Here is a 15,071-nt window from a genome sequence, read left to right on the forward strand (position 1 = left end):
CTTTAAGAGTAACCTCGATCTTAAAATCTTGAATCGTTTACTTCTCATGTCTATTATGTAACTTAATCTCCAAAAAAATATAAACAGATCTTTCATTACTATTAACTTTTTCTTCTCATCAGTCTACAGAAAAAATAAAAGGGAAGGAAAAAAATGTGTTCTAGCGCCTTTATTTTAGTTTTTCAATTTAAAAGCGAAAGAGTCTTCCTTCCCTTGGTTTGTCTTTTTGGTAACTACAATTGTACGTGAAAGTATATTGTTTCTCCTCTTTTTTTTGAACCAATTCAAATATTTCGATTGTCTATTGCATTGAAAAAATAACATCTATTTTGATGAATTTTAGCTTGCAGTTACGCTCTTTGATTGATATAAGTTGAAAATGGTGAGCACCCATAGTTATAAATTTCTGAATCCGCCACTGAATGAGGTCCATACATAACTTTGGCCCTACTTTTAACGACATGAAGAGGAATAAAGATAGATCAAAAAGAACCAAATAAAAAGTAATTAAAGATGATATAACCCGATTCAGCAGACTGAAAAGATATCTGTAGGCCATTCGATAATTAACATAGCACAGTTATCGAGTATTATCACACTTTATATAGGGGCATTATTTTGTATACACTTGGTACACTATGGCTATAACTTAAATAACATAAAACGATGGGAAAACAGGCCATGACTTAAATACTACTCCTCCAATCGGTTATCCACTATTTTTCTAGTTCATGGGCCATTCATCTTGTTTAAGCCCAGAAAGAACTTTCGAGGTTTAACTTGTAAGTAGTCATGGAAACCCTAATGCATTCCGATTCTATAAATATACTGGCCGCTCTTCTTCTCCGCCAGGCGCTCTCTGAATAACAGAGTTTATCAATGGTGGAATTTTGTCTATTTGGGTATCGGAGGTTGAAAATGCTCTGTTTTTGTTTGATTTTTCATGTATTTGTTTGATTCAATTTTATTTCTGTTAATATGTGAAGCCGCTTGATGATTTTTGGATAATATTCTCACGACGGTCGTCTGAGGTACATTTATGTGCCTAACTGATGATAGATCCAATTTTTCTGATGGTTTCTTCTTCTTTTTATGTTATAGAAATCTTCAATTACAGTGAAAATATTCAAAATTTTGTGATTTTACAGAGCAAGCATAATGATGATGCAAAATTTGTTCCGATTATTCATGAATGGAATACCAACCTCCTACTCATTCTGAATGCTTGCCTTTTTTTCGAATAATTTTTCAACTCTTATTTGCAAATTTGAACTGTTTGAATATGTTTTACTGTCTCTGCATTCTTCGCACGATGAGGATCAATGTTCATGAGATCGAAAGGTCATTGATATCATTAAAAATTAACAATTAGTCCTTTTCATTCTGAGTGCTTTTTTAATTGTTTGTAGTAAATCATAAAATCCTTTTTTTTTTGTTCATTTTGATTTGGTTTTATTAAAAGTAAGGGTCTGAAGTTTGACTCTTTGGCAACTTGAGCCTTAGGGATGAATGCAGAACCCTATATCAATATTCCTCCTGTTGAAATTATTGCAGGCTTATTTGATAAACCTGCTAAGATATATCTTCGAGGGAAACACTTTAATTATACAGTAAGTAGTATTGTTGAACTTTAACACAAAGGTAGGGTAACGTCTGTGATCACCGTATGATGATTTTTGGATTAAAATTCTCACGATGGTCATCTGAGGTACTTTTTGTGTGCCTAACTGATGAAACATCCGAATTTCCTGATGGTCCTTTATTTTATTTTTTTAGATGAAGAAACTTTGGATACTTTTTTCCGTTTGAATTTGAAATATATATCGTGAGAACGAGCATAATGATGATTCAAATTATTTTCCGATTAGTTCATGAATGGAATACCAACCTCCTACTCATTCTGAATGCTCGATTTTTCCTTTTTCTTGATTTGGTTCAAAAAGATTAACATGCTTCAATCAATCTTTTGCAATTTTACTTCACAAGTCTAAATTATCTTATTCTTGTTTTCCTTACTGTGTTTGACACTAATTTTACTTTTATCTTTTTTCATATAACTTTGTTCCCAATCATATATCATTGTACTTGAATCCAAATTAGTTAAAGCTTCTTATTATCTTATTCTTGTTTTCCTTACTTTGTTTGGCACTAATTTTACTTTTTATCTTTTTTCATATAACTTTGTTTCCAATCATATATCATTGTACTTGAATCCAAATTAGTTAAAGCTTTTCTGGATAGACTTGTTCTCGAACTTCCAACTCATACAACTTGCAATCACTCACCAACAAGCTAGGTGATTTAAGTTATATTCAATTTTTGGGTTTACAAAAAAGTCAAATTTAACAGCACATTTTTGAAAGTAAATGAACCACAAAGGGAATGTCGATCCTAAGTAGGACATCTAAGTTTGGAAAAAGTAAGATGTGTTACCCTAAGCAAATTGTATTTCTACATTCAGCAAGTAAAAAGTGTTTTCGTAAATTAAAGACTCAATAATTTTAAATTAAAAAAAATAATCTCAATACCTTTGACCTCTATTAGAAAAGATGTTGCTTCAAAAATTTAGGTACATTTGTAAGATCATCATTTGATGAATAACTAAAATAAAAGTATGACTTTGAAGAAGGCTGTCTATACTTTAAGAAAGTTAGGTCCTCATGATGACAATGTGGGTGAACACTTAACGGACAATGAATTTAGGCGAAATACTCCCAATTGATTGTCGTGTTCTATTTTTAGAATTAAATTTTAAAAATTTTGATTAACATTTTAAAATGTATTTTTTTATTATATTAATATGTAAAAAATTATAATTTATCATGTAGATTTATAATATTTAATTTTTTTATTTAAAATATCGAATCAATATGATTTAATTTATTTTTGAAAATTAGTCAAATTGATTTTTAATAAACGTGTAACATGACAAACATTTCAGATGGAGAGGAGAGTATAAAAGAAGATCATCACGATTGACAAAAACAAAACTAAGCAAAATTAGTGACAATGAATTAGACCATAAAGTTGATTACTTGTTAAACTAATAAAACAGCTGACTTTCTTTACTTTTAAGACACGAATACAAATATAAACATTTGACGTTATTAGGTATTAAGTATAGAACGAAGAATGGTATGTATCCCTCGTAAAACTAAAACAAGACTAAATAATGGTAGCATAAACATTTAGGAAAAAAGTTATATTTATTGAATTGAATGGCGGAATATTTTGATTTTCTTAATCTATTCTCATGTTCGAGACAAAAGGATGCGCTTCTCTAAGTATAAAACGATAGTGAATTTCAAACTTGTCTTTGCTCATCCTTATCATTATCGCTCCAACCATTTGTCGAAACATATTGATTTCTTGTTCTTTTATCAATTGGTTATTTCTCTCCAATCATGTTTCTCTTTTCATTTTGGATGTGGATTAGTTCACAAGATGGAATGACACTCCCAAAGTCCCAAGCTATCTATTCTACAACCTTATTCTCACGAATTCGGAGCCTAAAGAGTATAAAATATTAACAAAAATTCTAAAATGATGTATAAAATTTTATATTAATCAAAATGGCAAAATCGCTGGAACAACAGCGATTTTCTCAGCCGGAAATAGCAAAATCGCTGTTGTTCCAGCGATTTTGTCATTTTGATTAATATAAAATTTTATATATCGTTTAAAATTTTTTATTAATGTTTTATATTCTTTAGACTCCGAACTCTTATTCTCACAATGAAACTCAATAATTGTGGTAACTAATGTTATTGCTAGAAGGGCACAAGTCGAGAATTATTTTATATGGCTTCTTCATTTATTCATCGGTCATGAAAATTTCATGATTATCTTTTATTTTAAATATATACTCGAATTATTATTTGTATAATATTACAGTTCTCAATTGTTTCCTATAAAAACAGTCTTATGTAATGTATCAAATATATATACTAGTGCAATACCCAAATATAGAGCGTGCAATTTTCTTATTAATTAAAAATTAGATTTTGTGTGGAAATTTTAATTATTTATTTTTTCAAAAGTGTGAACGTCGTAGATGCCTGCGTTGCATATAGTTGAAAGTTATTAATGTAATTTGACTTATCCAATGATAATCCCCCACGTGTCCATTAATCGACCTCAATACATTTGAATATAAAAAAATACAGTTGACTTTGTCTTTTCTTATTCTTCAATTTTAGGAGTCAACGTTCCACCGGACATAAAAAAAATTAAAATGAAATTATTTGAAATTTGTAATATAAAGTTGTCGGATAAAATTTTATTTATTTATTTATTTAACATAAACGGTGATTTTTGATGAATTGTAAAGGTAACTGTTTGAGAAGTCCATAAATAAAATATTATTTTAAAAAAATATTTATATATAATTCAAAGATAAATTATTACGTAAAAAAAAAAATTATGTACAGTGTTCAAAATTATAGATCACAAAAATACATTGATATTTGGCCATTATTTTTTAAGTAGTAACCGTTTTGTCTTGCATAAATTAGAGGTGTATTCTATTAAATCAACCTTTTAAAATTATGTTATGGGATTTAAATTAAAATATGTACATTTTTTTTTGTAATTTGTAAACTTTGCAAGTGTATGACCATTCAATTCTATTTAATTTTAATTATTTTAAAAATATTTGTGTATAATTCAAAGATAAATGATTACATAAAAAAATGATTTGTATATAGTGTTCAGAATTATAGATCACAAAAATATATTAATATTTGATCATTATTTTTTTAAGTAGTAACTTGTTTGTCTTGCATAGAAATGTATTCTATTAAATCAACCTTTTAAAATTATGTTATGGAATTTAAATTAAAATATGTACATTTTTTGTAATTTGTAAACTTTTCACTATTCAATTCTTCCATTTAATTTTAATTCAAAGGCTTTAATCTTGTCTGTGGGGTCAAAATCCGGTGGGGCCTACACAAAGTATATTACTAATAAAATTTCATTTTATTTTGGTCAAAAGTGACTATTATGACCTCACACTTGTTTTGTTTATGTTTGTCTTTTGCTTAGTGGTTTCGTTACACAATTTAAGATAATTAGTTGACAATTAAATGTTATTAGTGATAAAATTAGGGGGAAAAAGGATTGGAATTTTGGTATCTTCTTATCTAGTGGATTAAGCATGCCGGAATTTGTTTTTTTTATAATTTTGGCATATTTAGCTCTCATTAGTCATTATGGAGTAGTAGCAACAATTTTATTTAACTTTTTTTTAAGTATATAATCTCCACGCGTTCTTAAGTATAAAAAGACAATTCAGTACATTAAGTATTTTATACTGGGAAAATAATGTGAACTAACAAATTATTAATTCAAATTAAATGTTATAGTCATAGTTTATTTTATTTGTAATTCGCACCAAATATCTCCTTTTTTTGTCATCTGAAACAGTATACAATTAATCATTTTTTTTATATATAATTAGTCATTTTATACATTTTGATATATAATATGTAAAATGTGTTTGTGTTTGTATAAAGTGACAGAAAACTGTATATACAACAAACATATATTTTTGTTCTGTACACTTGAGGATCATTTGATTAGAAACAAGTTATTCCAGGATAATTATCCGAAGGGTTACCTATCGTAGGATAACTTATCCCACCATGTTTATGGATAACTTATCTCATCTCTATGTTATAAATGGTAGGATAATTAAGTTATCCTATACATGATACCAAATAAGATACAGAAATTTTATCTCCATCGTTATTTTCTTACCTTATCATTATTTATTTCTATCCCTCACACCAACGACCCTTTATAATTATACAAAGACATAACTTATTATACAAATTACAATGTACAAATGAATTTATGCAAAATTGAACAATTTATATAAAATTGGACATATCTATAGAATTGTACAAATCAAACGCTCCATAGCAAACATAAAATTTGTCATGGAGTGTAATTATGCAAAATATAACTATGACATACAAATATGACTTTTATGTTTACTATATGTGAAAATTGTTCATCTATATTCTTACAAAGTTTGAGCAAAAGTAACCGCCTTTAGAGTATGAAGTATGTAACCTATGATAGTTGATTTCGGGGCTCTCGTGGCTCAAACTTGTTATTTATAAACTATACAAAAATAATTTTTATTGTTGCTCCAAAACTCTCAAAAAATATCCAATTACAATGTATTAAAATAAATATTAACTAATACATACACATTAAAGTTAAAATCACGCGTTAAAAGGGTCAAAAGTCATAGGTGTAGAGCTTATTTTAATATGAATGATTTTGTATAAACAAATCCAAAAGCATATTCTAGTTTAACTTCTAGACATTCCAAAATTTTGAATGTAAAAGTATATATATTTAAGTTTTAAGAATTCATAAGTCACAAAATATCAAAACAATGAACTTGCATATTTTATAATTATAATAATTAATAATATATTCATTATAATTATAATTTATTGCAAAAGTCTTAAAAAGACGATATGCATGCTGTCTTTCCCCTAATTCAGACATTGCATATCAAAACTTAGACCTATATAATAAATATAGAGCTAAAAGTCATAATGAAAATAAAATAAACACATATTTTATATCGAAGTTATATCTTAATATTATTAGCCTATAAATACCAAAAGGAAAATGATAAAATCAGTTTGACAAAAGGAGATGAATGATAAAAATTAATTGAACTGATATTTACACAAGGTTACATTATTTTATCATAAGATCAATTAAGTCAAAGTTTAGGTGAGATATATTAATTAGTTATAGTTAAGCAATAAGAATGTAAATTTAAAAAATACTTTTATGTGTTTTACTATTTGTTGAATTAATGTAAATAGCAAATACGAGTAAATTATTATGAAGATGGAGAAATAATGATGGTGATCGATGTTGATTAGTACAATTACTAATAATATATACTTAGGTCAAAAACATACAAAACCTTCTTTATGTGAATTAGATTATAAAATTCCTACATTACGTATTCATAGTAGGAACTGCAATATTCATAATTCATAGATAGTGATTTAATTTATTTTAATTTAAATGAATGATAATGAAGTTTACTGAATTGAGTAAATAATTAAGCTACTATATAGTTTGATACATTATATTTTACATGTACAAAGTCAATTTTTTCTATTGTTACCCTTCTTGTCTTCTTGACATTAAACATATAATATTACTCTATATGTTGTTATTAATAATTTGGTAGGATCTATATATGTAATTGGTGAGTCACTTCTTTCTCTTCCACGAAAATTTAAATAAAAATAAGCTTGAATAAAACTAAATAAGATTGGATGAAAGAAAATAAAAATTAAACACTTTATTGTTGTAGAAGTAAAAAAAAGTTACTCAATTATTAATTATTATAAATTGAAAAATCAATGGTATATAACTAATTAATTAGTTAAAAGTCAATTTATATTATTAATCATATATCTCGAGGGTCGAAAACTAAACCTCAAGATAACAAAGTTATTATTCTACCTTTTGTTTTCAAGTTATTAATACTTTTACAATCGAACTTTAAAAAAAAAATTAAAATTAATATCGCGTTACACATTAATCTTACACTATCCATCAATATTTTTTGCGATTGTTAGATTATTTAATAAAACTTAGGAAATTTTTATCATTCAACACATCTTATTTATCCTCAATGATAATCATCCCTTTTTTCAAGATCATAAAAGAAATATATTTTAAGTAAAAATTAAGAAGCCATTTTGTTTGACCTTATTTATTATAACTTTCCTTTTAAAAATTTTTTATTAAAATTTGATTCAAAATATATAATCAAACGCGAGATAGATATTCGAAAAAGGGTATAATGGTAAAGAAAAGTATCCTCCCGTAGACCGACGGTGACCATACTCCAATAGAGACAGATTTTTATAAAGAAAAATAAGTACGGCGGGCAATTCTTCGGCTCCTTAAACTGATATACATTTCAAGAAGACGACTTTTTGTGCCCAACTTTGAACTTTTCCTCTCTAAAGAGTCAAACCCAAAACCCAAATTCCAAACCATAAACACAACACAAACACAAAGTACAAACCCAAAAAAAAGTAAGCAAAAAACGGCAATTTTTGGTCAAGTAATTCAGCTGATTGTCCGTGTACTCTGAATCTTCTTCTTGCTTCTAAGGTGGGTAGTTTTTACTCAATTTTTAAAATTTTTATTAGTCTTTTGTATGGTTTCTCATTTATGATCTTGAAATCCCAAAACCCCATTTCAGAATTTTACATTTTTGTTCATCTTTTTCTCTGAATTCAGTTTTCTTCTTCTGGTGTTTTAAGTTTGGTATGTTTGTTTATTTTGGCTGGATGAAAAAGGAATACCCTTTTTGAGTTTTTGTGTTTTAGTCTTGAAATAATTGAAAATGGGATGGATTTTAGGATCGGGTTGTTGTTCTTGGATTGTTTTAGCTTAAAGCTGAATGGATTGAATCTTTGATTGATGGATTTTGTTGTTTTTCTTGTTTTTTTCTTTTGATTAGGTGTAAAGATTGTATCTTTTTGTACCATTTGAGTGTTGGGAGCAAAATGGGAGGTGTTTGTACAGGTGGGACAGCTAGGAATAGAGTTGAAATTCACCATGAGAGCCCCCCGGGGTCTTCGAAAAAGGGGAATTCAGTTGAGAGCATTGGGAAGCAGAAGAAAGCTGAATCTTTTTCGTATCCTGATGTGGGTGCTTTTCGTGGGACGCCTAATCTATATGATTCTGGTGAATTGTATATGTCTATTTCAAGGGAGTTGAAGCCATCGACACCTGCTAGGACAGGAGTGAACAAGGTACTCATTTTTATGGAAACATTAATCTTTGTTGATGTATTTGGATGCTTGTTCTATAGCATATCAAAGCTGATCTGGTTGTTTTTATTCTGTGTGTCGTTAATGCTAAGCACTCTTGCACGCCTGATCATAAAATTGCCAACTTTCTCCCTTATTATACACGAAGGAGAGAATTTTCCTTTTAAGAATTGAAGAGAAAGAAAATAGGAAAGAAGAGTCAATTGACCGCATAATCAAACTTCTGCATTTTGTATTTCGAGGTGTATAGTTTTTGCAGAAGCTGATGGAGTGATTACTGAATGAAGGAATTGGTTGGATGAATTAGAATGTGCCTAGAAGTGAGAGGACCAATATGAAAAATGGAACGTAAGTTGTCTTTGATGTGCTTGTGCTAGAGCTGGACAATGCTGCAAGTCAGTTCTGTTGCCTTTGGCAAGTGAAAGCAGTTCAAAGTCCTCTAACCAATACAGTTCCACCAACATGTTGATGGATAAGAGCCTTTGGTAGATATTTGTACATAGATCATACACTCACGATTTCGAGTTCATATGGTAAAATTTGACATTTTTGCATTCTTGAATTCTGCCCGAAGTCCGGTGATGCTATAGGTATTCGCCGCTTCTCAACACATGGTCTTGCAGTCATAACGTTGTGATTGTATTGGAGAAATTAGCAATTTTGAAGCTTGTGTGCGTGTCTTGACATGATTTTTTATATTGAAACTTTTGGTTGCTCTCGAAAAGTTTGAGATGACTCCTTGGAATTGGAGATAAATCGCATAGAAGCCCATATTGATTGGTTTGTGCCGAAACGGCCCATATGACAACTTAAGTATGGCATGCTTTTGGAAGCTTGTATTGGATTACTTGTCTATTTCTCTTGTAACTTTGGCAGCTCGTTGCACGAGCCGTGTTTGAGCAACTTTCAGTTTTCTTTTTCTTGTTTTTTCACATTTTAAAGTAATCTGGAATCTTCATATGCACAACTGTAAGGTAACAAGACATGAATTCTTCTTGTGATAGGCTCCTAGCTCTTTTCTTGGGAAGGCCAGTATAGTCGGCCTAGAAAAAGCAGTTGAAGTATTAGATACACTTGGGAGCAGCATGACAAATTTGAACTCTGGAGGCTTTATGTCAGGAACGACATCAAGAGGGAATAAAATATCTATCCTAGCATATGAGGTAGCAAATACTATTACCAAAGGTGCAAATTTGTTGCAATCCCTTTCCAAAGAAAATGTCGAGTATTTAAAGAAGGAAATTCTACCTTCAAAAGGAGTGCAACAATTGGTTTCTACTAATATGAAGGAACTGCTTACTATTGCTGCTGCCGACAAAAGGTTAGAATTTTAAATATCCACCTCATACCCCACATAATTAAATATTAATAAGCTACTATCTAATATATTCTCTAATTGATAACAGTAACATAATGGAGGATACATTCCTATATTAATTTTACCTACATTTTTTCAGTACTTAGGGTAAGTACTGACTGAAATACAATGTTACTAGTGTAAAAAAAAATATTTGTTTACCTACATTTTGGAAGTTCAAGGTTCAATGTATCTTAAAAGACTACTATGGAAGAATGTATAAGTAAAGTCTTAATTGGTTGAACATTAATAATTCAGACTTTTGAGTCAAACTACAATTTGGAGGCACCATCAGAATTTACAAAAAGTTGTAATGCTGTAAGCAGTATAAGCCTCGGTGAAAATAAGTTTTTATGTTTTCTGTAGGGAGGAATTTGACATCTTCTCTCGCGAAGTGATTAGGTTTGGAGATATGTGTAAAGACCCTCAATGGCACAACCTAAATCGATATTTTTCCAGGTATGTTAACACCTTTTTATTGTAGATGAGTTAAAACCACTCTGGTTTCATTAAAGATGTTTATCATAAGTTGTAACCACTTCTCAGGTTGGACTCAGACACTCTTACGCACAAACAACTAAGATCAGAGGCTGAATTGATGATGCAGGAACTGAGCACTCTGGCTCAGCATACTTCTGTAAGTTCGTACCTTGTTTTGAAGTGCATGGTGGCTTTCTACTAATTTTTGTTTCTCAACATGTTACGTGTTTTACAGTATAAGTAAATCCTTCCTTCTGTTCTTGGAGTGAGAATTTCTTTTCATATCCTTTTTACTTTCATGAACTGTAACAATTTTGGGACAATATTGGAGTGGTTTCTTCTTGAGGGAATGGAGGGTCTTTCAGAAACAGCCTCTCTACCTCACAAGGTAGGGGTAAGGCCTGCATACACTCTACCTTCCCCGGATCCCACTAGCATGTTGTTGGTTTCTTCTCGGCTTTATAACTTCCTTGATGTTATACTAGACCTATTGTATGAGATTTGCCAATATTTACATTTACCAGCAAGAATATTTTCTGATTTATGTTGGTTGTACTGTCTTGTATAAGGAAAAAATATATTAAGAATGGTATGAGTTGAAGTGTAACCAAGACGGGAAGTTACTTGATTCTTTTCCTATGTCCGGTTTTATTTACTCTGAAGTTGATGTTCTCTCTAGAAGTTATGGCTCACATCTATATTGATATTCCAAAGTCATTGATGAGACACTGCCACTGGTATCTTTACAGGAATTATATCATGAAATGCATGCACTGGACAGATTCGAACAGGATTATCGGAGGAAACTTGAGGAATTAGATTCCCTAAATCTACCTCGAAAAGGTATATCAGTGTTACTTTTTTTTTAGTTCTCTGTGATTTGTCATTTGTGCAAACTTAGCTGGATGACGGTTTGAGTAAAAATGTTGTGCAGATTCTTTTTGTGTATATTAAAAATGTCTTCTTTGGATTCTTCATTTTGATAATTTGGTAGATTAACATACAAATTGACACATTTTCTTTCACTTGTAGGGGAAGGTCTCATGATGTTACAGAGTGAGCTAAAACATCAAAGAAAGATTGCGAGGAGCTTGAAAAAGAAATCTCTTTGGGCTAAGGGTTTGGAGGAGGTACTTTGACCAAAACTTTTCTTTATCTCATTTTCAAGTAAAGCATTTTTCACTTTTCTAATAATCAAATTAGTAGAACTCGTAAAAAGAGAACTTTTTCAAAATTACCGTGGAAATTGGTAAGCTCATGGAGGCAACAAGATCTTCATTTGATTTTGTGATTGAAATGAAAATTGTTTTTTTCTTTTAAGAGTGTCATTATTTTCAGCGATAATCACTTAGTGATCCCAAATTAATCATTGTAGGTTGTGGAGAAGCTTGTTGACATTGTTACGTATATACATCAAGCAATTGTGGAAGCATTTGGGGACAACGGTATGAGAGTACATGTATTTTTTTGTTGATCAGTTTAAATTTGATGGCTGTCGTTATCAGCATTCTATTATTTGCAAATAACGAAGCTTAGAGTATCTAACCTTCATTGATGTTTGATAAATGGCTGTTTGCGCTCCACACCACTAAATTGCACCAGCCACTTCATTCTTTTGCCTCAGATACCTTTTACATGTTAACATTTTATCTTATTGAACTATTTTTCATTAATAATGGTTATAGAGGAAATCCTAAGCCAAATCCTGACTTTAAAAAAAAATGTAAAATGGTACGGGAAATTAAACAAAAGGGTAACTCCTGAGGAAAAAGGGAGGACAATCTTCAGTGTTTTTCCTTTTTCGGTCTTCAGTCCAAGTTTTCCAAGTCACTACAATTGCGTAACATTTTAGGAAAGATGACAGAGTTGTGACTAATCATTGATCTGTACATTTACCAAGCGAGGAATTCTTACTAAAGATTACGGCAAAGTCAAGCTATATATTCTCTCCGTTTCAATTTGTTTGCCCTGCTTTCTTTTTTAGTCCATTTCATAAAGTACGTCTCTTTCCTTTTTTGGCTACTCGTTAACTCCAACTGTCTATGTGACACGTTTAAGACCACAAGATTAAAAAATCTTCTTTATTTTCTTTAACTCCGGATCAATCAAAACCACACAAACAAATTGAAATGGGGGGAGTACTCTAGCTATTTACAATGCAGAGTTAACTTGCATATGTACACACATTGTCTCTTCTTTCCCAGAGTATGCTTTCTTAAATATAGACGAATCTCTATGCTTGTTGCAGGATTGACATCTGCTGTCAAGGAGCCTGTGAAGAAACAAGAAAGATTGGGAGTAGCTGGTCTGGCTTTACACTATGCTAACTTAGTTACTCAAATTGATAACATTGTAAGTTTTAGTGCTGAATTAGAGCGATACTGATTGCGCTGTTTACGACTGCTCCAATAGTATTCATAACAATGGGATTTGATATCATGTCAGGCTTCACGGCCCACCGCTCTTCCCCCTAACATGAGGGATGGATTATATAATGGATTGCCTCCTTCCATAAAAACGGCCCTTCGTTCACGTCTGCAGGCGGTTGATGCAAAGGAAGAGGTTTGTCCTCCATATTAATTTCTCATTCTTCCCCCCTTTCTCCCTTTTTCTCTTTTTGGGGTCTAATGATACCTCCCGTTTGCATTTAAGTTCTATATCTGTATAAAATAGTTTCTCCACGTTGTGCTTTTTGCAGCTCACAATTCCGCAGATTAAAGCAGAAATGGAAAAAACTCTTCACTGGCTTGTCCCAGTCGCTGCAGATACTACGAAGTATGTGTTTCGACAAAAGCTCTCCCCCCTAACCACCACCACACACACGCACAAACTTTTGCTAATATATGCTGATTCTTTTTTGTGTTTTTCTCTCTTGGCAATGGGATAACAGAGCACACCAAGGCTTTGGATGGGTTGGAGAGTGGGCCAACACCGGGTTAGTTCCATAAGTCTCTACATGAGCAAAATTGAATATTTACATTTGCAGTTTAGTTTGGATAGCATTCTTCAAGAATATAATATTTGGAGGCGGATGCAGCCATGCACTGTGGGTTCAATTGAACCTCGTTTATTCTATATAACATCATTTGTTTTGATATAATTTTTTGGTTGTGATAGTGAATGTTATTAATAGAGAATATATGATACAACATAACATGAACGATTGGTTCAAAGAAAATATGGTTGTTATATAGTTACATGCTTTATAGGATGCCAGATGGCTATTATAGAGAGGGCTGACTGTATATATAAGCATAATTTCAATAAATATTAGATTTTTGAACCCATAATTCAGTTGTACAATGATATCTGTTAAGGACTTCAAAAAATTGAAACATCAAAGTTTTAAATTTTCGATCAGCTTCTAATGTTATTGGTTTTTTCTCTTTCAGAAGCGAGTTTGGCAAGAAGAACCCTCCACAAGTTTCCCTCATTCGACTGCAGACACTCTACCATGCTGACAAACAGAAAATGGACTACCATGTCCTTGAACTAGTGACATGGCTTCACCGTTTGATCAGCCTGGTAAGATATAATGGGCCCAAGGCTTTTCCAGGACGATCACCAACACGCAAAGGACTTAATCTGCAGACTGAGTTGATGATGAACACCAACTCAAAAACACCTAAGATTCAGATTTCTCTCGAAGATAGGACTTTACTAGAGAAAGTGATGAAACAGAAATGTTTGGTTCCTGGAAGAAGCAAGAGTCAGGAGTTTCTGTTGCCCAAGAATCGGCAAAAGGTGTGGGCGCTAAGTAGAAGCATGGGTAACTCCCCTCGTACCGACTTTCAACATCCAAAGGCTACTGTTTTGGATATATTAGATGGCTTACATTAGCATTTTGAGTTGCTAAAGAGAGATCTCAAGCAAAAAAAAGGTTCATTTTTTTGTTTTCTTGATTCTTAGCTCCCTCCTCCTATGGAACTAAAGCCTCTTTGTATATAGTCTCTCCATCATATGGTGATTGGGAAAAATGTTATACTGTAGCATATTATTATCGCCAAAATACATTTAGATTCTAGTGGAATTGAATGTTCATGGATGACAGGGAATGATGTTTATTTGGGCATTTTGCAGCCAACTTACTATGAATGTTTTGGTAATATGAAATGTAACCATTAGGATGAAGTCCCAAACACTCTATTTTGTTATTGGTCCTAATAGCTGTCATATTTTCTATAAAACCCTGCCGCAGGTATTCCGGTTAATACCCTTTTGAGCCGAAGGTCTATCAGAAATAATCTTTTCTATTTCCACAAAGATTGGGCCAAGGTCTCCTCCGTACATCTTATATATATTCAGCATTTAAATAAAAGATAACTCAATTTGACAACCTATATGCTTTTGTTATGAATACATGTAATTGTAGATATATATTCACACGACAATGAAAAATC

The 15,071-nt window shown here is 31.2% G+C and overlaps 1 protein-coding gene and 4 non-coding genes across 6 annotated transcripts; all 5 read left to right on the forward strand.

Moving 5' to 3' along the window:
- The first annotated feature begins 983 nt into the window (after positions 1-983).
- LOC112941421 (small nucleolar RNA Z161/Z228) lies at positions 984-1,079 on the forward strand. Its single transcript, XR_003246705.1, has one exon. It is a non-coding gene; the product is annotated as a small nucleolar RNA Z161/Z228 (small nucleolar RNA).
- Positions 1,080-1,150: 71 nt separating this feature from the next.
- On the forward strand, positions 1,151-1,221 carry LOC112941408 (small nucleolar RNA Z105). Its single transcript, XR_003246692.1, has one exon. It is a non-coding gene; the product is annotated as a small nucleolar RNA Z105 (small nucleolar RNA).
- Positions 1,222-1,657: 436 nt separating this feature from the next.
- LOC112941422 (small nucleolar RNA Z161/Z228) lies at positions 1,658-1,757 on the forward strand. Its single transcript, XR_003246706.1, has one exon. It is a non-coding gene; the product is annotated as a small nucleolar RNA Z161/Z228 (small nucleolar RNA).
- Positions 1,758-1,832: 75 nt separating this feature from the next.
- LOC112941409 (small nucleolar RNA Z105) lies at positions 1,833-1,904 on the forward strand. The gene has a single exon (XR_003246693.1). It is a non-coding gene; the product is annotated as a small nucleolar RNA Z105 (small nucleolar RNA).
- Positions 1,905-7,870: 5,966 nt separating this feature from the next.
- On the forward strand, positions 7,871-14,810 carry LOC101264621 (protein PSK SIMULATOR 2). Of its 2 annotated transcripts, none has more exons than XM_004238316.5 (13): positions 7,871-8,169; positions 8,522-8,816; positions 9,839-10,155; positions 10,558-10,650; positions 10,738-10,828; positions 11,421-11,514; positions 11,704-11,801; positions 12,047-12,116; positions 12,920-13,023; positions 13,117-13,233; positions 13,370-13,446; positions 13,562-13,606; positions 14,064-14,810. In XM_004238316.5, exons 2-13 carry the CDS (start codon positions 8,568-8,570, stop codon positions 14,509-14,511), a joined length of 1,803 nt encoding a protein of 600 aa, XP_004238364.1. In that variant the 5' UTR covers positions 7,871-8,169; positions 8,522-8,567; the 3' UTR covers positions 14,512-14,810. The 2 variants fall into 2 exon arrangements, with proteins under 2 accessions (XP_004238364.1, XP_069153575.1); XM_069297474.1 differs by lacking the exon at positions 7,871-8,169 and adding an exon at positions 8,187-8,325.
- Positions 14,811-15,071: the final 261 nt, after the last annotated feature.

Source organism: Solanum lycopersicum, chromosome 4 (genome assembly GCF_036512215.1).
Source record: "Solanum lycopersicum chromosome 4, SLM_r2.1".
Lineage (NCBI taxonomy): Eukaryota > Viridiplantae > Streptophyta > Magnoliopsida > Solanales > Solanaceae > Solanum > Solanum lycopersicum.

Bases quoted from the DNA above. Each gene is read 5' to 3' on its own strand.
- LOC101264621 (XM_004238316.5), top strand. From the start codon at position 8,568: ATGGGAGGTGTTTGTACAGGTGGGACAGCTAGGAATAGAGTTGAAATT. The intron at 11,515-11,703 runs GTATATCAGTGT...TTTCACTTGTAG, and splicing joins CCTAAATCTACCTCGAAAAG to GGGAAGGTCTCATGATGTTA. The intron at 11,802-12,046 runs GTACTTTGACCA...TAATCATTGTAG, and splicing joins GGGCTAAGGGTTTGGAGGAG to GTTGTGGAGAAGCTTGTTGA.